At 51.4% G+C, this 20,624-nt stretch overlaps 8 protein-coding genes across 8 annotated transcripts; 4 read left to right on the forward strand and 4 right to left on the reverse strand.

Annotated features, from left to right (window-relative positions):
• Positions 1-424: 424 nt before the first annotated feature.
• Positions 425-2,567, forward strand: BO94DRAFT_523957 (C-x8-C-x5-C-x3-H type zinc finger protein). Its single transcript, XM_025610237.1, has 5 exons — positions 425-831; positions 882-929; positions 976-1,276; positions 1,322-1,611; positions 1,662-2,567. The coding sequence occupies exons 1-5, from the start codon at positions 634-636 to the stop codon at positions 2,310-2,312; spliced, it is 1,488 nt and encodes a 495-aa protein (XP_025464137.1). The 5' UTR covers positions 425-633; the 3' UTR covers positions 2,313-2,567.
• Positions 2,568-3,399: 832 nt separating this feature from the next.
• Positions 3,400-4,815, forward strand: BO94DRAFT_577919 (uncharacterized protein; the record flags this gene model as incomplete). Its single annotated transcript, XM_025615193.1, has 1 exon — positions 3,400-4,815. The coding sequence occupies one exon, from the start codon at positions 3,400-3,402 to the stop codon at positions 4,813-4,815; it is 1,416 nt and encodes a 471-aa protein (XP_025464138.1).
• A 630-nt stretch (positions 4,816-5,445) lies between these two features.
• BO94DRAFT_473722 (putative aquaglyceroporin) lies at positions 5,446-7,153 on the reverse strand (the record flags this gene model as incomplete). Its single annotated transcript, XM_025608487.1, has 4 exons — positions 5,446-5,758; positions 5,811-6,352; positions 6,408-7,066; positions 7,114-7,153. 4 exons carry the CDS (start codon positions 7,151-7,153, stop codon positions 5,446-5,448), a joined length of 1,554 nt encoding a protein of 517 aa, XP_025464139.1.
• A 1,071-nt stretch (positions 7,154-8,224) lies between these two features.
• On the reverse strand, positions 8,225-9,292 carry BO94DRAFT_473818 (uncharacterized protein; the record flags this gene model as incomplete). The annotated part of the gene is made up of 2 exons (XM_025608491.1): positions 8,225-8,880; positions 8,941-9,292. 2 exons carry the CDS (start codon positions 9,290-9,292, stop codon positions 8,225-8,227), a joined length of 1,008 nt encoding a protein of 335 aa, XP_025464140.1.
• A 501-nt stretch (positions 9,293-9,793) lies between these two features.
• On the forward strand, positions 9,794-14,950 carry BO94DRAFT_209553 (ABC transporter family protein). The gene has a single exon (XM_025606145.1). The coding sequence runs from the start codon at positions 10,277-10,279 to the stop codon at positions 14,816-14,818; it is 4,542 nt and encodes a 1,513-aa protein (XP_025464141.1). The 5' UTR covers positions 9,794-10,276; the 3' UTR covers positions 14,819-14,950.
• A 580-nt stretch (positions 14,951-15,530) lies between these two features.
• BO94DRAFT_473951 (putative short-chain dehydrogenase/oxidoreductase) lies at positions 15,531-16,390 on the forward strand (the record flags this gene model as incomplete). The annotated part of the gene is made up of 2 exons (XM_025608499.1): positions 15,531-15,661; positions 15,751-16,390. Coding segments are annotated over 2 exons (771 nt in total), but the record flags the coding sequence as incomplete, so codon positions are not given.
• A 53-nt stretch (positions 16,391-16,443) lies between these two features.
• On the reverse strand, positions 16,444-17,793 carry BO94DRAFT_209562 (Zn(II)2Cys6 transcription factor domain-containing protein). The gene has a single exon (XM_025606146.1). It carries the CDS (start codon positions 17,553-17,555, stop codon positions 16,512-16,514), a length of 1,044 nt encoding a protein of 347 aa, XP_025464143.1. The 5' UTR covers positions 17,556-17,793; the 3' UTR covers positions 16,444-16,511.
• Positions 17,794-17,814: 21 nt separating this feature from the next.
• Positions 17,815-18,936, reverse strand: BO94DRAFT_577924 (sugar phosphate isomerase/epimerase family protein; the record flags this gene model as incomplete). Its single annotated transcript, XM_025615194.1, has 1 exon — positions 17,815-18,936. The coding sequence occupies exon 1, from the start codon at positions 18,811-18,813 to the stop codon at positions 17,815-17,817; it is 999 nt and encodes a 332-aa protein (XP_025464144.1). The 5' UTR covers positions 18,814-18,936.
• Between the last annotated feature and the right edge of the window lie 1,688 nt (positions 18,937-20,624).

The following is a 20,624-nucleotide window of genomic DNA, read 5'->3' on the forward strand; positions in this document are numbered from 1 at the left end:
GCATAGGTTACATCATAGGGTGGTTGTCACCGAAAGAGAGCTCTTGGGCCTCCTCAGAGGCATTGTGCTGGGCTACAAAGTGATGGGACTGAATTGACCCTTTATCTCTGTACCTCAAATGGAATGAGTATATCACTCTGGCTCATCGATGTTCATTTGACCAGTCAGTTGTCTTGGAGAACAGGAGTATTTTGTAGATGGTCACGTGCGCATAAGCCCCGCAATCCAAATCCTGTGCACCAACCCGAAGTGGTTAGATCGGGATGCCCGGCGCCAGCACATCGGCCGACCGCCTGCCGGACTAAGAATTCCGGCTTATCGATAAGCCAATGAGCAGCAGTAAGCGACCGCCAACACAACCCAAGCAAACTAGTTTCCAACTAGCGCGGGCGCCGTGTTCTTTCTTCTCTTCTCCTCCCCGTCATTCCTCCTCCTTCTCCCCACCATTCCATCCTTCATTCCATCATCCCACCCCACCTCCTCCTTTGCTGTGTTTGAATGCGGTTGAGCCATCTCATTCTTACCATTAGGGACACGCGGCCACCCACCCATGGTGGTCTTAGCAGATCCCTTCTCGATATCCTTCCAAACACACTATCGTTAAACTAACAAGGCGTATACCAAGCCACCAATATGTTAGGCGACGCCGAAATCCACGCCCTCGATGGCAATCTAGGCACGATCATCCAGCAGAATCAGCAGCATCATGCCGATCTACAAAACCTTCTGGACAAGTTCCGCCTGCTTCTAGACAGCTATAACAACCTCAAAAGTGACTACGAGGAGGAAAAAGAAGCCAGGGAGAAATATAAGCGGATGGTAAGGGGACAGGTATGGAACATGGTCGTCAGCTCCGTCTTCCAGGTCTGACTGGTGCTTAGGAGCGTAATCCCTTCGTCTTGGTTCTGGTCGACGGGGATGGTTATCTGGTAGGTGCATTGGCCCTTGAATGAGATCACGGTTGACTAGGCATAGTTTAAAGAACACCTCGTAAAAGCCGGCAGCGAAGGCGGCATTACAGCAGCTCGGTTGCTCAATGATTCAATTCGAGAACTCATCCATGATCGCCTAGGCAGCCAGGCCGATCAATGTCGGATCATGGTACGCATCTACGCTAATGTCCTAGGTCTTTCGAAATCCCTTGCACGTTCAGGATTCGTGGGTCATGAAGCCCGCTCCCTGGCCCCATTTGCGGCCAGCTTCACTCGGGCTCAAGACTTATTCGACTTTGTTGATGCGGGTGATAAGAAAGAGGGGGCGGATTATAAGATTAGGGGTAGGTCACACCGGTTTCTAGGGAGCCTTCTGCTGACATCACTAGAAATGTTCCGTCTATTTGCCGATAATAACCAGTGCAAGCATATCTTTTTCGCTGGCTGCCATGATTCGGGTTATTCAAACCTCCTTACGCCTTATCGTGGCCGGACTGATCGTATCACTCTACTAAAAGGCGCCGGGTTCCATAGCGAATACGAAAGGCTGGACTTACCAGTGCGAGAGATCCCATCAGTCTTCATGTCTACCTCCCTAGGCAGCAATGGGAGCATGATGCCCAACCATACGACTTCCCCGTCCAACGCATCCAGGCCGATCTGCAAACACTTTCAGAAGGTTGGCTCAAGTCCTTCCGGCCTTCTATCCTAATTAACTCGGGTCCACAGGGCATTTGTCGGTATGGCACCGCTTGCATCAAGGTCCACATACCCCAAGGCCAACAACTTACCAAATCGGATGATCATCCCTCGTCTCCACCCGGGAGAGTATCTCCCACCCCAACGCGGAACCAAGAATATTATGCCACAAACCTTGTCCCCAATATAAATCCAGTATGGTACGACTGTATTCCCACTAACTCGGCCGGCGATCGCATCGATACATACTGCCCGATGCCCTCGCATGACGCCTGGGATACGTATACCCGCCGAGCCAAGATTCATAAGCCCTGCAACAAGTACCATCTAGGCGGCGATTGCGGCAATGTGGGCTGTGAATATGACCACACCCGCCTCGACCCCAGCTCACTAGATGTTATGAAGTACATACTCAGGCAACACCCATGCCAGACAGGTTCGTCCTGCCGGTCCCTGAAGTGCTACCTTGGCCATTTCTGTCAGAAGGACGGATGCCGGGGCACTAAGCCATGCAAGTTTAACCGCTATGCGCATACGCTCGACTTGCATATCGCAGGTTACATCCCAGCTCTTGAAAGAAGGGACACTGGTCCCTCCCCGTCAAGCGAGAGCTCTGGGGAGGTGTACTCAGCCGATCTCAATGAAGAAGTCCCAGCTATGATAGAGACATATGTATTTTGAACAGCTATACGGTCCAGTAGGACTGTACCCATGAGGACACTGCGTACTATTAAGCTGTCTTCTACCAAAACAGGCCCGGTAGGTTTATGGTCTAGGTGGGTGGATGGGATTATGGTCTGGATAGTGATGGTCGAGGGTGAAGCCACGCAATTTGTATTGATTTGGATATCGCATATGGTTAAGGCTACTTAACCTCATGGAGTACTCCCGAGCTAGCTATTCACGAGAATGAAAATTTGGCATTTTGTTCATAGCTTACCAGCCATCTCCAATTGTCCTCCCACTATTGCTCCGTTTGTATTCTACTGGCTGTCTGCTTCATTTTCAAAGCTCGATAACTTTTCGTGTTCCTAGGTAAGTCTACGCTTCCACCGCAAGCCTGATCAATTTTGACCCATGTTCTGAATGCTGGTAGTTGTGGGTACCTCTTCACCCAACTGCAAGCCTGGTTGACATGTCCAACAACCAATGATCTGCATACTTTTCTTCCGAATTATTCCTCGTTGCATACACGTGACGTGGATGGTCTGGCAGCAAGCAAGCCGCAGTGGCTAGAGCGGCTCCCTATCCATAATCACTATCGCATAGAGATTATGGTGATGGATTATACACCCCCCGCTCCAGGCCTATACCGATGGGAATGATGATGAAGTAGAGTCGGTACCACAGATGTCATCGAACCTTGAGGTATGACTTGGTAGTCGTGTGAGTTTGAATAAGTCACCCGGAAGCTGCCACCGAGACAATATCAAGCTCACCCTTCTTCCCATCGGAGTTCACAGAATCCCCATCATCAAGGAAGATTCAGCACATGGCCCCGGGTTCTAAAACTCTCTGGCCCGTCCCGACACAGAGCCGTCAGCTTCATTCCGACTGTCTTCTCCGGAGGGATCAGGTCCCAACATCATGGCTTCCTTTTTTAAAGAGAAAGAAGCCGGCTGGGAGATTCCAGAACTGTCCTGGAAGAAGTATAAAAGGCCCCATGATCTGCCCTCTGACCTACTTCATCTCATAGTCAACAGGCTTCTCATTGCACTACTATCTTCAGTAACTTGGATTGACCAGGATTCGTTGGAGGTCAAGCACCATGAGTGATCCTACAGCCCAACCCAGATGCCGCTACTGCAGAAAGTCTCACGTCGAACTGGAAGGGATTAATCTCGCTTGGCATATAGATCAGTACGCCTTCCCGCACGGCGTGCAGAGTTGGAACAATGAAGTCTTTGAGATTAAACGGGTCGACATAGGCTTAGGAGACACGGAGATCGGGCAAGCTATCCTCGGCAATGACGCCGATGCACTCTTTGGCAAGCTGACTCGTGGTGGCGACAATGATGGCAGATTGCCGGACTCCTGGACCATTCTGGGCGCCGTGGTTTATGCCTGCAACTGGAACATCCTGCAAAAGGTTCTCGGGAAGAAGGGAACTGCCCGGGCTTACAACCTCCATGTCTCCATGTTGAATTTCACTGAGTTGGAAGTCCATCCCATGTTCCAGGCCCTTCAAATGAACAAGATGAATATATTTAAGAAATTCATCCAATTCAACGACGGGACGATTCCGACCGCGATTTTAAACTACCTCATCGCCACACAGAGTGTCGAGCTTATACAGTCAATAATTACAGATGACGGAAAACTCCCGGGTCGTCACTCACTTCTCGTCAAGGATCAATATGGCCAGACGCCTCTACACAGCAGTATGATCAACACTCACAAATCGAACAAAGACCACGAGGTCTTCCAAACCGTCTTTCAGGTTTTTCTGAACGAGGTTGAACGAACTGCAGCTAACGGACAAGAAGTCCCGGACAAGGAAGCCCTCTTCCAGGAGTGGCTCAGTGTGGAAGCTTCCTTCCCCAACCGACCCCCATATCTCACACCCTTTACCTGCGCAATCGTTCACAAGGTTTCCCCAGCAGTAGAGCAATTGCCCGACTGCCAGGACCGTCAACTCCACGCCCCGAACTGGTGGGGCTTCACCCCCCTCTACTTCGCCGCCCGCTATGTCAACCATGACGCCTTCGAGCGAATCATCAAGAAAGTCGGCAAGCTTTCCGCCGAAACCTCCTGCCAATTAGGCGGCACGCCAAAGTTTGCCGTCGTCCGGGCGTTTCGAGAAATGGACGTCGTAGTCAAATCGAACGCGGCTGAGTATGAACGGAAGATAGAAACTGGAGAGATTCCGAGCGGAAAGGTCGAATACTCGCCTCTCAATGAACAAGTGCAAGAGATCTACAGGGATATGTTGAGAATGGCGTTCCAGCTGGCCGAGTCGAACAATATGTTGCAGCACGTTCCTCATAAACATCCCATCACGGGACAGACGGCAGAGGAGGAGGCTGACGCTCTTCAATATGATGATCTTGTGGAGGCTTTTCAGAGAGGGTGGCAGGAGTTCTATTGGCGTGATGCTACGTTTCATGTTGCAAAGTTTCAGGATGTACAATTGCTCTATAGTAGAAAAGCCAGGGCGGATATGGAAAAGGAACTGGCGAAGTGAGTTGGGAAGATTCGGTTCTTTGGAGGGTATATGATCTTGCGTGTGTTTTGGAGAGTTTGAATGTGTTTGATTTGTTTTATGTAGAAATTAAGTGATCACTTTCGTTAGTAATGAGAATGGCTATCCTGTTATCTTCGTTGTGTTGCAAGCTTGTTGGAATCATATTCTTAGTATCCTATTTCCTCTATCTTTTGTTTTAATACATTTTGTCATCATCCATTTCGATCCACTAGTGTCCCGATGTTTACTTCTAGCAAGCATTTAGAGTTAATCATGTATTATTGCTGTCTAACTTTCCTTACCCGGTGCGAGTGCAAGTGACTCCTAGTTGAAGCCCTACATACATCCTACACACGACCCTATATTCTCTTCAACCCCCCCCCTCCCCCCCCGGTTTCTTTTTTCTTTTCCCCACTTAAGATCTTCTCTCTCCCTCCATTGGATTTAAATTTAGATAGGGTCAGCCTGGAAGGATTGAGGGTTGCGTCAAGGCAACTTAAGCGATCTTTTAAAACTATTTTAGATGTTTGCAAATATCCATACATCATAGTACCCAACGACTGCGCCAAAAATGCTGCCAACGCCAACTGCTCGCTAGATATACCCACTAACTCCAAATTGCAGATCAGATTAATCCTGGTTCTCCTCGACCGCGCGCTCAAGATCCCCGATCTTGCGACGTCCCATGCGTAGCTTGCTGCGGAGGTTCTTCTCTTTGATCAACAATGCTCGCTTACGTCGGCGAGGCGGGTAGTTAATTGGACTTTCGCCACCGGTAAAGACGACCAGATCGTAAACGAAAGCACCGAATAAGCCGCCGAAGATATCGGCGACCCAGGGTCCCCAGATCCACCAGGCGTGGTATTCGGTGAATAGGTGGCCGCCCCAGCCGGCCATGACGGCGACGAGGCGAGGGCCGAAGTCGCGGGGTCCGTTGAAGGCTCTGTTGTTGGTTAGTTGTGGGTTGTTGAGGAAGGGATTGGGTGGGGACGTACCCTCCGGTGTTGTAGCCCAGGGCGAGGATCAGGACGGTGATGAGAATCCCGATGATAAAGGCTTGCATGCCGGCTCCTGGTGGGGCGTTGGAGTCGTCTCCGAGTGCCATGATGGTTCCGACGAGAATTGCGGTGCCGAGGAATTCGTTGAAAAATGCTGTGGCGGGGCTGACGAATTGTTTGGGGAGAGTAAGCATCGCTTGACTGGCTGTGGATTGGCTTTGCGGCACTTTGCTCTCAGCGGCCAGGTTCATGATAGCGTCATGGTAGATGGCGTAAGCGAGACCACCAGCTGTGATGGCGCCGATGAGCTGAGCCAATATGTAGATTGCACACTTGCGGGCGGGAAATCCTCGCCACAGAGACATGGAGATTGTAATAGCGGGATTGAGATGACCACCGGAGATTCCACCGACTATATACACGCCGATCATGAAGCTGAACCCCCAACAGGCGCTCAAGGACACGAATGAACCAGCTTGCTCTTGAGACGTGTAGGTGGCCAAGCCGCCGCAGAGACCGAGTGTGATGGCAATGGTTGTCTGTTAGACGTCAGTGGGTTGCTGTATGCCTAGAGAATAGTTGTATGATACTCACCCCTAGCCACTCGCCCAATGGCTCCTTGAGATGCCACCGAATCTTGGCCCATGTATTGAAAAATCCTACTTCATTCGGAGGTGTTTCGTTTTGGGGCATGTCTGTCGGTGGTTCATCCGCCGCAGGAGGAGGTCGGTCTCGTCCTTCTTCTCGACCTTCCTCGCGCCCTTCGCCTCCTTCCTCTTCTCCTCGTCCCTCTCGCTCCTCCATTCGATCCTCCGGCAAGGCTCCATAGCGCATTCCGTCCCGAACAACATGAGGAAGTGGTTGCGCCAAGCTCCAGATGGGCCCATCCCCTTGATTCCCATATTGAGGGTTCAAGGCCTCATATTCAGGGTGCATATAGGCACCACGTTGAGCGATCGGGGCATGATATGCATTGGGCCCAGCCACAGAAAACTGGGCCTGAGTGTCATAACTTAGGTTTCGGTTAATGTCAGGTTGCTGACTGCGATAGCTTCTATTCTGAGACGGCGTGGTTCGCTGGGTACCGTGACTTTTTTTGCGCGAAAAATCGGTGCGCTGAGTACCATAGCTTTTATTTCGCGATACACCGTGCCCGGGCTCCAGTTCGGAGGGCTCCTCGTCGTGTTCTGGGTTGGAGGGCGCTCCCTCTGTCGTATCGGATGAACGATACCCTCTGGACTCGGTGTCGACCTCTGTCATCTGTTAGTAGCAGATTCTCGCTGGGGTAGGGTATGCATACGATCGAGTTCTTTGTTGAGTGACCTCATTGGGTGCACCATCGCCGATGGGTAAATTGCTTGAAGATAGACCAGGACTCAGGATGACTCGGGCAAGGGTAAAGATTCTGTACTGCAAGTGAATGGTCTTGCGTGTGTGGGGTTTTTTGTCGGGCACACGGAATTTATATAGTTGGTCAAGATTGCGTCACAGCTGGAGGTCGGGAATGACCCGCTGCAACCATTGGCGGCTTCACTCCCAACCCTCAACGCCACTGCTGGCCCTTTCGGCTCCTGTCCGTAGTGCAGCTCCCAGGGTCGGGTTCCCCTGTTGCTTTCTACCGGGTATCATTCCTCGGGCCGTCCACAGTGGTGAGGTGAGGCTGAGGATGATGGAAGCAATCCGTCATTGGTCAAGACATCTGAAACGGGGTACTTGCCAGCCAGTAATAGAGAGACTACACCGGCGTGGGTTGGTGGAAACAGACCTGTTCCTTGTACCGACGAGATATCTTTTCACTTTCCAGTCACCGATGGTGTCCATGATCGGCGTTTCGGATCCACCCGTGACAAGCTGATCCAACAATTTGCACGGTGTGCATGGACCCAGCTCTTCCTCTGATGAGTGAGTTCGAAACTGACACTAGTACTGCCGCTGGAAGCTTCGGAGCCCAGTTGGTGCCCTGTGGACGCCAAGACTCAAACTCGAGCCTTGATCTGGAACCATTTGCCTGCAGACGTCATCGCGTCCATGGCATTGTCAGTGGTTCCTTATCTCACCACTGAGTCTTAGATCGAGACAATTGAGTAATAATTCTAAGCAATCATTGTCCTGGTACGGAGTACAGGCCGACTGGATCCATTTTAATGGAATGAATTAAGGTTGTTGACAGCTCTTCCCAAATTGATCGAGATCGCGTCGCGGGAATGCCCGATCGGGAAGTCCGTGTCAATGACGTCATTACAAGGTGTTGCCGGATTGGGACAGTCCTGCACGTGATGGAGGGGCTCTTTTCCAGACCGGAAGCCATTCGCATCCAGTTCTTCTTCCTGCTTTGACATACAATGTCCACCAGTACCTGGTCAGATTTGTGCTGAAAAGTGGTCTTGGGCTATTGCAAAGACTGCCATCCACTATATCGCTGCCACCCCCGTGATTCGCTTGAACTGACTTTCCGTATACCTCCAGACAACCTCCCCGATCCCTTGCTCTCGCAACCCATCCAGAACTTCACTTGTATGCTCCGGACTCTCCCCATCCCATTTCACAGAATATACTCCACTTCCCGCCTTCCCATCCACCCCCCGCGCAACCGGGACACCCTCCGCCACTGGAACTCCAGCATCGCCATGTCGAGCCGGGTATTTCGCACTCGTGGTGAGGAAGAGGTGTCTTTCCCCGCTCTCCGCAAGAGGGATACAGATCCAACGACCAAAAAAGAGCAGGACGAGCCATACTATCCACATACGCAGATTGTCTACCTCTCTCAGCAGACCAGTCTTGACAGGCCCAGGATGTTCGTTAACGAATGAGACCTTTGGCGCCTGTTTGGCGAGTATCTCCAATGCCAGCGTGGTCATGGAAGTGATATGCCCGCGATAGAAAGCCACAGGTGCTGTCCTGGCGTCGAAGTCGGCCGTGTCGATAGGGCCTTCGAATCCGCCTCCCCCAACACTGATGACCCGACGAAGACCCGTAGCTTGTTGCAGTAGGGGTAGGAGATTGACGATAAATCTCATGCGAGTATGATATACCAATGCTGTGATGGTGCGGAGACCTTCGGTTGTTTCTGCAATAACTTAGCCATACCTATACCTTCATGGTAAGATATATATCTCTGTGAACTTACCTGAGTGTATACAAGCGGCTCCAGGGGAAAGAAATAAAACATTGAGAAAGCTTTCCCTGTCTATGATTTCCCGACAGACATCGTCGACTCGGTTAAGCAAGCTAATATCTGCGGGAATGAAGATGTATTCTCCCGCTGGGTTCAAGGCAGTGCATTCGGCTGCGATGCGCCTACCCGCATCCTGACTGCGACCCACGAAATAGACGCGGGGATATTGGCTGTGCTGAGCGAATTGTTTCAAAGTCGCCTCGCCGATGCCACTGGTAGCTCCGACAAAAAGAGCTACAATGTCCTTTGGAAGCGATGTAGTGATTTGGGCGTTGGACGATTGCACTTGGGCTAGGACTACCATCATGCGAACGAGTACCAGACACTGGGTAAAAGATTGAGTGGGCGACTGGCATAGATCTTCATGGGTTTATACACTCCATCCTAAGATGGCAACTACCAATGATGCCAAATACACCTTTATCACAGTATACTGACCCCGGCATTGGTAATCCAGCCTGGATGCTTATGCGATAGGCTCTCGGGTTGTCCCGTATCCGACACGGATCATTCTTGCCGAGATCCGGCCGTGGGATTTTGACCCCGGATCGATAAGATGTCGTAGCCGTTCATACAGTGCTTCTCAACACAAAGACCGAAGGTTGTGACTTGCCAGTTGGCAGATAGTCGGGGGCTGCAATCCCGATGCGCCACCGTCTTGCCCGTTGCAGTAGCGAAGACCGATCCTCGGATTCTCGGGCCTACCCACGTGCTGATCCACCTTAGGTTTTTATCGCCGACCAGAAGCTCAGCAGGATCAGCAGCCTACGGTGTACTATGAATACATTGGTTATGTAGTCCTGAAGGGAAGCTTTGCTCGTAAGTCACGTGTGTCTTGCCGGTTTGCCAGGTTTGCTTGCCTGGGCCAGTTTCGTCTGGAGGTGTCTGGCCGTCGTCATCAGTTTCCTCATCATCACAAACCCGAGAGCAATCCTCACCACCACCACGCAACTACATGCAGCGCTAGTCCCAGCCTTAGTCCAACATCGTGGGAATCGCAAAGTCCCTCCAAATCAGACACCCGCACCCACCAACCATGGTCGCAGCAGAAGCCCGAGTGGGGGCGATTGCGCCGAGGAGTACGTCAGCCGGGCAGAGAATCGAACCCGACCTCCGACTCGAGATCCACTCCAGCGTCTCCCCCGACGAGACGAGTCCGCATCCTATTATAATCTGGCAGCCTACCAACACCACACGCAAGGCGCTTTGGCGTCCTATCTTCGACTTTCAACGATGCTCGTGCGGGACACTGCTACCGAGTTCTTCTCGGTAGTCTATCAGCAGGAAGATGGCTTCCCAGACGACAGTCGAGGGGCTCACAACCACAGCCACTTTTATCGGATTCGCTCTTATCGCGCTAATTGGAGGGAAGGCTTCCGTCACCATAGCCAACCGACTACGGCATCGACAATTGACTATCGATACAACAATACAACTGGATGGGTATGAAGATCGGGATGGAATCGCTACGGAACAATCGATCAAGGCCTTTTCCGACAAGCCGTCACGCGTCGCACTGGCAATCGGCATCGTCATCGGTGTTTGGCTGTCCCTAGCGGAAGTCGTTGTACTCGCCATAGTCTCTTCATCTATCAACGGTCTCACACGATGGATGCGGCTGGGGGGTTGGGGTATGCTGGCCGCCAGTACATTCGCACTATGGACGGAAGAGAAATGCACGCTTCGGTTCAAACAGGGTCTACAAACAAGCATAGTATGCCTTGCTATGATGTTCATTCTAGCCGCAGACCAGTATGAATGCTACAAGGGATTGGAGTTCTCCTTCCTGCCATGGTTCTTTCTGCTTGGTCAGTCATGCGCTGCTTTGGGTGCTTGCGTGGCCGGAATCTCGCTACCTCGTCGACCGGATGTGTTCCACAATGGTGCAGTGGTGGATCGCAAAGCATCCACATCGTTCTTAAACCAACTGTTCTTTGGATGGGTGGGCCAATTGCTTTCTGCAGGCCAGAAAGATCAGCTTGAAATCGGCCATCTCCCTGAGCTTGAGCACAGCAGTCGCTCGCCGTATTTGTTCGCCGCGTTCAGCAAGGCACGAATGATTTCATCGACATTGAGCCTCTGGAGGGCTCTCATTCTTAGTCATCGGAGAACTTTGCTTATTCAACTCATGGTGACCATTTTGAACGCATCCATGGCATTTGCACCTCAATTCTGTGTCTTGGCCATTTTGCAGTGTCTTGAAAACGACCCTAGTGACCCACGATTGTGGCTCTTTGTTCCTGGACTCGGCGCATCGACTATAGCCTCGGCTCTTCTGGAGAACTGGAACCTCTACCTTTCATCTAATATGATTGCTGTAAGACTGCAAGAACAGCTTTCTACAGCCATATACGATAAGGCATTACGTTGTCGCGCGGTTGGAAATGCCGAAACTGATCCTCAAAGAGCTAACGGTGGAACCGCTCCATCTAGTCAGAGTGCTATGAACTTGGTAGCAGTGGATGCAAAAAAGGTGGCAGACTTTTCGGCGGTGGGGTTCCATCTCTACGAGGCACCGTTGAAACTCTGCATTGCAGCTATCTCGATTGGTCGGCTACTCGGACCTAAGTCCCTTCTAGTTGGAGGCTTGGTGCTTCTTCTCGTCTCTGCTGGGAATGTATACTCGGTGAGAAAGTTTGCTACAGAGCAGAAGAGCCTACTGAGGTCTCGGGATAGTAAAATGTCTATTATCAATGAGGTCTTACAGGGAATCCGCCAGGTGAAACTGTCCGCTCTGGAGGAAAAATGGCAAGGGCGCATTAACGACTCACGGAGGACGGAGCTGCGAAACCAATGGCAGGTATACAAGTGGGAGCTTCTCATGTTCGTCGCTTATAATATCACCCCGGTTGTGGTATCCGCCGCTTGTCTAGGCACGTACGCACTCTTGCATGACGACATGCCGGCATCCCTCGTCTTCACCTCTGTGTCGTTGCTTGGTGCACTTGAAACGCCTCTTGCCATTCTTCCGCAAATACTATTGAATGCAACAGGGGCGCAGATCAGCCTGCGACGCATCGAACGCTTCCTTCACTCTCCCGAGAATGACGTGGACCCGTCACCCGCCGATGGTGTCGTCCTCGATCAGGCGACCATTTCCTGGAATGGAGGTCAGTTCGCCAAATGCTTTATGCTGAAAGACCTCACTCTCACCTTTCCACCTGATGCTCTGAGCATTGTTACTGGTCCCTCGGGCTCTGGCAAAAGCCTCGTTCTCGCTGGCATTCTTGGCGAGTGCGACTTCCTCCATGGTTCTGTACGACGTTGTCCGATATCTGCAATTGCCTATGTTGCTCAGGAGCCGTGTCTGAAAGATGGCACGATCAGAGAAAACGTACTCTATGGCCTTCACTTTGAACCGGAGCGCTATAGACGTGTTCTTTTTGCCTGTGCCTTAGACAGTGATATCGAATGTCTGGTATTGAAGGACGAAACCCAAATGGACATTCAAGGAAGCAACTTCAGTGGTGGCCAGAAATGGCGAATTTCGCTAGCGCGTGCACTATATTCCGATGCCAAGATTATCGTCCTGGATGATATTTTCAGCTCTATTGATTCTCACACGGCGCAGCACTTGTACCAGTATGCGTTGACAGGGAGGCTCGCCGAGGGGCGTACTCGTATTCTGGCAACGTATCATCTGGAGCTATGTTTACCAAGAGCCGAATACGTGGTCGCTCTTGATGCAAGCGGGTTGTGTTACGCTGGACCCCGAAAGAATCTCCGGGAGATGGGCATATTCAAGGATATGCCTCATGCTGCGGCAGGATTGGAGAGGATTCCATCCCATCTCAGGAAAGGATCTCTAGTGTCTAACGTCCACACATCGGAGAATTGGATTAGCACCCTCCTTCCTAGTGAACAAGAGCAATTAGACGATGCACTTGGGCAAGCTGGCTTGCCGGAGGATATTAGAGCACGAGACCGGAAATGGCGGAACCGCCAGCGGATATTCCGTCTCACTGACGCCAAATATCGCTGCCTATTTCTCGTGCTTCTGCACCTGAGTTACAGTGGGCTCGCGGTTGGTCGAGGTCTCTGGATGATGATGTGGAGCAGCAGCAAAAATGACAGCGGATATTCCGAAGCAGTGCATACGTCAGACAATGCCCAGCCTACCGGAGGGAACGTCAAACTGTTCTTACTCATCTACTTGTTTTTGTCAGTCAGTTCGTGCATCGTCGCAGTAACCCGGAGCTTCCTGGCTGTGCGCATAACTCTGAAGATGTCGCGAAGACTGTTTGAGAAATTCCTCTCGTCCATATTGCGAGCCCCCCTTCAGTGGCTCGACAAGCTGCCAGCGGGCAACGTGTTGAACAATTTCTCGGCCGACTTTAGTCTGATCGATTCGCGTCTTGGGTATGACCTCAACTATGCACTTGGTGTTGTAGTTGACCTTCTCGCTATCGTGCTGGCAGCATCACTGGTGAATGTCTGGCTAAATCTTCTTTCTGCTTGTTCCCTCCTACTTGCCTTTTACTACGGAAGGATGTTTATTAGAAAGATCCGTGCTATCAAGGAACTCGAGAGCACCATGCGAGGTCCCGTGCTTCACCATTTGTGTGCCACAATGGATGGCATCATGACGGTGCGCGCCTACCAGCAACAAGAAACCTACCGGGAGGAAATGTACGGCAAAATTGACCGGCATTGTCGTGCGTCTTGGAGCCTTTGGCTTCTTACGCGTTGGATTGGCGTACGCGCAAGTGCTATCGGCGCCATGTTCACCACGGCGGGGTCCTTCCTCATCCTGTCCTCTAACAGCGTCACTGCCTCAACAGCCGGGTTTGCTATCACCTTCATCATGCGATACAGTGGGGTCATGTCGCAGGTTATTAGGCAGTATGCAAACCTCGAGATATCTCTCAACAGTGTTGAGCGCGTCTCATGGTCACTCGACGTTCCGGAGGAAAAGTACGACTCTTGTGATGCGATCCCAGAGTCTTGGCCTACGGAGGGTCAGTTGGACGTGTCCGACCTGGTTGTCTGCTACTCGCCTGATTTGCCGCCCGTTCTTTCGAATCTCTCGTTCTCCGTCCCGCAGAACACCAGAGTCGGAGTCGTCGGGCGTACAGGCGCGGGCAAGTCGTCACTGGCAATGGCTCTGTTCCGATTCTTGGAAGCCCAACAGGGAAGTATCCATATCGCGGGGGTGGACATTTCAACAGTCCCGCTGCATCAGCTGCGCACCCGACTTACAATTGTCCCGCAAGATCCGATCCTGTTTACGGGAACAGTGCGATCCAACCTGGACCCATTTGACGAGCATTCAGACCAGGAGCTTCTCGCATCATTGAAACGGGTCCATTGGGCTGTCTTGGACATGGAGGACCGCGACGATCACCCCAGCTCTCCTTTGATAAAGCTAGACGACAATGACCGCGACAACAGCCAAGACCGCGTCGATGATGTGGAATTGGAGTATCAGCACCCACCCAGCGTCCTCAACGCCGAAGTCACAGAACGGGGATCTAATTTCTCCCAAGGCCAGAGACAATGTCTCTCCCTCGCCCGAGCCATACTACGACGTCCCAAAATCCTAATCCTGGACGAAGCCACCTCGGCCATCGACAAGTCGACAGACGCAGTGATTCAGAAGTCCATCCGGGCTGAATTTGGCCGGAATCACTCTTCTCTGCTAGTGATCGCCCATCGGATCAGCACCATCGTTGACTTTGACCGGGTCCTCGTGCTTGACGCTGGCCGCGTAGTCGAGTACGGCACCCCGCGCGAGCTGGCATCTAACCGAAACGGGATATTCCGCAGCTTAGTTGAGAGCAGCGTCGGAAGCGACTCGTTATTGCAGACAATGGAAGCCGCTTCTACATAAGTCCGTCCAGCCTATTCCACAGGGGCTCGGAATATCCTCCACCTCCTCTCAACCAGGCAATCAAACCCGACACTGAGGCCAATAGCTCCATAACGAGCCACAAGACCCCGTCCGAGTTACCTACGCATCTCGGAGGACTCAGCTTGCGACTCCGACCCCAACCCCGACCCCGACCCGAACCCGAGCAATGCATATCGCCGAACACAGCCTCGGGAATCCCCATACTTCCGATCACAACATAAGTATTCCACTATATATGTTCCACTATATATATCTCACCAAAAGCCCACCGAGATAAAAATCCCCTTTCAATCCCAACCCACCACCCCCATCCTCCCCAACTCCAGTCGTGTGCGCTGAGTAAGCGGAATCCTCTTCCCCATCGGGCCTAGTCTCCGCCACGATGTCTCGCCAAGGGTGGGACCACATCGGGCTTAGTCTCCGCTCGCTGCTGGGGAATAGCCGAGCTGATGTATCTACTACTTCGCTACTCAGCCTCCTTACTTTCTCTCTTTCTCTTTTAAAGCCAGCCTCGAGATAAATGGGTTATTTAAGGAGTTGATACTTCCCGGCGCGTGGTTCATGTTTCGTTTCTTCAATTTTTACTATCTTGTTATTCTGGTTTCGTTTGTACGATATCATACTATACACTCGCTCGGTTTAATACACATAAATACATATTCAATCCACCAAGTCATTTCCATACAAGTAAGTTCTCATCATCGGCGCCACATCTAGTATTGGCAGAGCCCTGATGATGAATTTCGTTGAGAATGGTGCGAATGTGGTGATGGCGGGGAGAAAGGAGAATTTGGATGAGTTTGTGCGGAAGGAAATATGGGAGTGAGATGGTTTGAATCGAGAGTTTTTGAAGGAATGCGGTTGGAATAGGTTCGTCTCCCCCCTTCTTTTCCATACCCATAATCAGAAAGAATAAATGAGATTAATTATGAGACAAAATATACAGACCCTTCATTTGCCACAGAGATAACCACTCACCCGGATCTCGACTTCCTCTTCATCAACTCGGGCGTTCAACGAATGTTCGATCTCTCGAAACCCCCCTCTATCGATCTGGATATTCTCGACACGGAACTTCTCATGAACTATACCTCCAACGTGCATCTGACGCACGCAATACTTCCTCATCTGTGGAATAAATTCACCCAGACGGCAATCGCATACACGACATCCCAGATGCCGCTGGTGCCTATGATAGGTTGTCCCAAATATCGGGTGTCCAAGGCTGGATTGTATCAGTTTATTCTGGGTTTGCGGACGCGGGTTGCGGCTGGGTCGGAACGTGTGAAGGTGGTGGAGGTTTATCCCCCGGCTGTACAGAGGGAGTTGCGTGGTGCGCAACATCACGCGGATTTGAAGGATGGGCACTTGGTTGGGATGCCGTTGGGGGAATTTGTCGATAAGGTCTGGGAGAGGTTGAGGAGTGGGGAGGAGCAGATTGCTGTGGGTTCGGCGGGTGGGATTTATAATGTGTTTGAGGTGAAGATGCAGGAGTTGTATAGGGATATGACGGAGGTGTCGACGGGGTTGTTGAAGGTGTTTTTAAGGTGATGTGAGGGGGGTGAGGAGGAGCTAGAGAGTGTGGGTTAGATTGAGGATGGACTGGATTAATGACGGGTTTGTTTTGGGGGTCTTACTTGTTCCTGATGGCAGGGATGTGGTAAGACACAAGCTAGTATACCTTGTATCCGCGGGCAGGCGGATAAGGTAGCCCAGCTACCGCCCGTCCCTTACAAGCCGCGAGGATCAAGCCCCCAAAGTCTGAAATCCCATGGATCATGCCCTGCTCCATCATACTCGAGTACTGATGCAACGAGACCATGAAATCCAAGGATTCTCCAACTCCGGTGTTCCAGCCCTGAGTATCCTGATCCCACAGCGAGGTCCGGACATCAAACGGCAAGGAGTCCACGAACGGGGTGCGGACGGAGTAATTTCGCTTCTTGAGGGAATACACACTGCGGAGAATAAACCCCACAATGATGGTCCGGCGAACACTCTCGGCAAACAGCCACGCTCGTCGCGGACTCAAACTACCCGGTAACTGTACAGGAGCCTGCTGCCAGAGCTTCTGCCCGAGGTTGAACAGCATGGTGCTAATTGATTCCGAGTACCGGGCAGTGGCGGGATCGTCCTCTGCGAGGATGAGCATGCACTGCGCTAGGAGAAGAGCTTGAGCAGTTGCAAGCATCTCCTCGAAGCTGGTGGTGTGGTTAATCTGGCGAAGGAGAGAAGAGGACTTCTGTTTGATAAGGGGGAGGAGAGTGGCGGAGTTGGTTGTGGTGTGTAGTTTACAGAGGGCGTGGATGTCCCGGATTTGAGACGGTGGGGAGGAAGGATGAGGCCAGAGGTCTGGATGGATGAAGTGGGTTTTCATGTTGCTTGCGAACGAGGATGGGTATGAGCGCATCCCTGAGACCAGGAAGGCGATGATGTTTTGGGAGTAGCCTTTGGTGATTTCTAATGGTAGAGGGAGGTGAATGGATGGTGTGGAGGGCCGCTTGCGAGTCAGTTGGAGCGTTGGGGCGGTGGTTCTCTCTGGACTGGAGGATCTGTCTGAGCCCACGGTGAGAGGAATATTGACGTATTCGCAGTCGATTCTCCGCGTTTGGCAGCGAGTGCAGCGTGGCCAGCGCTGGTCACAGCGGCGTTTGCCGCGGGCGCAGGCTTGGCATGATCTGCGCAGCGTAGGAGGTCTGGGGATGTCAGGGGCCATTAGATCTGATAAGAGGTGCAGTAAGGGATGAGGGAGAGATGATAGGCGGGTCAGATACGCATTAGTTGGTTGACGATGGGATGGTTAGTCGGAGCCGTTGGGATGGGGATCGCTGGAGGCGAGTCACGTGGAGTATTTGTCGGACATAATTTCCCCTTCCGGTCTACGCCAGGGTCTTTATCTCCGAAGCTGGAAGGGTTTCACACTTGTTTCATTGCTAGTAAGAACCAGAGATGCAACTAATGTGCCTAGGCGAAGGTTAGATCTTGGGGCTGCCCGAACGGAGGCCTTCTTGCAGCTTTCTCCACGATTCTCTTGCCCTCCTGCCGGCCTCCTCTGGCTTGAACTCCTCGCTACGCATTCGTCGGTCAAACACTTCCATGGATATCCAACCAGTGTACCCCTTCTCGACCACCCATGCCTTGACAATTTCCAACACAGGTAAGTAACCTCCGAGCTCGATCTCGAACGGGAAGGGTCTCGCATGCTTTGACCAGGTGAACTGCGGTGCTTCACCCTCCAGATACCACGGATGGGTCGTTGAGAATGGTGGATCGAAGAGCTCGCCGTCCGACAACTGGACGTAAGAGATCTTCTCCAGCGGGCATCGTGTAAGAAACCGCTGAAGAGACCCACTCAAATCCCGATCCCCAGTTGGATACTTCCCCGATGATTCAAAGGGACTGCCCCAAAGCTTAGTGGCTTCATGGAAGGTATCAAGACACAGGCCTAAGTTCTTGCGATCAATAGCCTCCACAAGATCCAACGCTGTTTCCCAAGTCGAACAGTATATACTCCAAGACATCGGCTCATATGCGATCGAGACAACCGGTTCCTCGGCACTCGCCAAATCCGCCAATTGTTGGAGTTCAGAGACTAGAACGGTCTTGTCCGTGCTAGCATCCTGGCCATACTGGGCCGGGACTTGCATGTATGAAGCGTTAAGCTTCCGTGCAATGTCTATCCAGTGTTTAGCGACGGCCAGCCGTTCATTCAATGGCGAGCGGGTGCCTTCGAAATTCTCAAACGGGGCCAACGAAAGGATTCCAACGCTGTTATCAGCACACAGTTTCTTTGTTCTTTCCGCTGCTTCGAGCATAGATATCCCCAGGCGGTCTGAACATCTCTGCAAGTCGGAATAAACGAGTTCGATGGCACTAAAGCCGTGGTGTGAGGCGACGCGGATCTTTTGCTCGAGGGTATGGGAGGGGTGCTGTCCCAAGGAGAGGGTGCCTATTGCTTGCTTGTTCGAAAGCATTGTGCGTGAAGGAAAGAGGGAGTGTGTATGTGGTTTGAGGTAAATTGCAAGCGTAGTGTTGTGTCTTTCGAATGCCTCGGAGGGCTGGTCCCTCTTAAAGGGTCCCGATCCCCGCACCGGGATTCGTTTTCCGGACGGAAATTCATTATGTATCTTCGAAAAAAGAAATGGTCAGCACATGTTCTCTTATTGCGTAAAGCAGCATTTTAGTGGGTATGAAGCTTTACTTAGGTCCTCCGCATCCTTACTCTTCTAGATGAGATCAATGTCGAAGAGTGATCCCGGGTATTAGATCCCGGAACTCAATGGTTATCGCTAGCGGTAGATGTTTCCCGTAGAGATCCTTCTAGAGCACAGCACCTCTTAGAGGACCTCATATTTCCCCGGGTGCTCGAAATAGGATGGTATGGGAGAGTTTGTGATCCTCAGCTCCTTATTGTTCTATTCATGATAGGGGTGGCTCGGAATAATCCGATGCGCCAGGTACAGGTACCGGAGGGATATGCTAGAGCCAGGTACTTGAATTGACAGTCACATGTACCCCGCCTCTCTCTTAGTAACACATATCGCCCTTTTCTTTCACCCCAACCTGTTCTGTCATCATCCATCAAAAGTCTTCATATTTATCGTCGGAATCTTCCAACTAGACAAATGAGATACCTCTTGGCTAGTGGACCAATTCCAAGGCTAATAGGTGCCAACATTTATCTCTCTTCTATCAAGTCAATGACTCATCTTTCTGTCTCTTAACTTTGTTTTCATCCTCCATCATACGAACAAAAACACGGGATGGAAACTCACATTTCCAACACTAGCAACTCTGCTATTATTACTTATCCCCAAAGGCCTAAGAGCCCATGACTTTGCGCACTGGATGTGAGCCTACAGATCCTCTTCCTTCACCAGGTCTCGATTAAGAATCCCTGTTAACAGCTGTGGACATTAGATGCCTCGAATCATCCAGCTACTTTTTCCGCCGCTGTCCAGGCCCATACATCATACAACAAAGTGATGGTAGCCCACTCGGGCAAAAGGACATATTCCGGACCAGGTCAACTACCTCATGGGCTGGTCTAACACAAAAGCCACATTAACACGGTGAAACAGAGGCGTGGATGTAAGTTCTCGGGCCCCTGTGTCTGCAGCATCTCCTGATCAGGCATCGTTAACATGATTCAAAATCTAGATGCCTCGAATCAACCAGCTAGATTGCCTGCTGGCGCTCACAATCATACGACGGTCGTGCTAGAAACACTGCAGTTTTATTTAATCATATGGTGAAAATTTGTCATCGAGGATATCCAACCGAACTACTTGCGTCTTCACTCTGCATTCACATCTGCCACAGTGGAATAACAACCATGCTTCGTCGTGTCACATCATCATGTCACATTTGTTGCTGGGCTTCGCTTTTATGTTATCCGGGGATCTCCTTCCAGCCCAAGCAAGAGGTGCAAGGAAGGGGATAAATGAAGGGAGGGAAGGCTGATACTAGAGTTATACAAGGAAGAAAGGAGACTGAAGAGGACCGGGAAGTCAAGATTTGTGAACTGGAAAGACTTGGGGACGACACGACAAAACCTTGATGATAATTTCCTCGAACTACGCAGGTAGGCTTTCTAAGCCACTGGCAGCTGAACACCGACCAAGGGATCATTTAGTCTAACGGGTGATCAAGCCTATGGCCACTGTTATCAGGAGTCGTGTATATTTGAATTGTATTGCCTTGAATCACATCACATTATCAGTTCAAGTCCTAGAATGCGATAGAAGCCCCCCCCCATTAGTCCCTTGTTGATGATCCTGAGATC

Source organism: Aspergillus sclerotioniger (genome assembly GCF_003184525.1).
Source record: "Aspergillus sclerotioniger CBS 115572 chromosome Unknown BO94scaffold_28, whole genome shotgun sequence".
Lineage (NCBI taxonomy): Eukaryota > Fungi > Ascomycota > Eurotiomycetes > Eurotiales > Aspergillaceae > Aspergillus > Aspergillus sclerotioniger.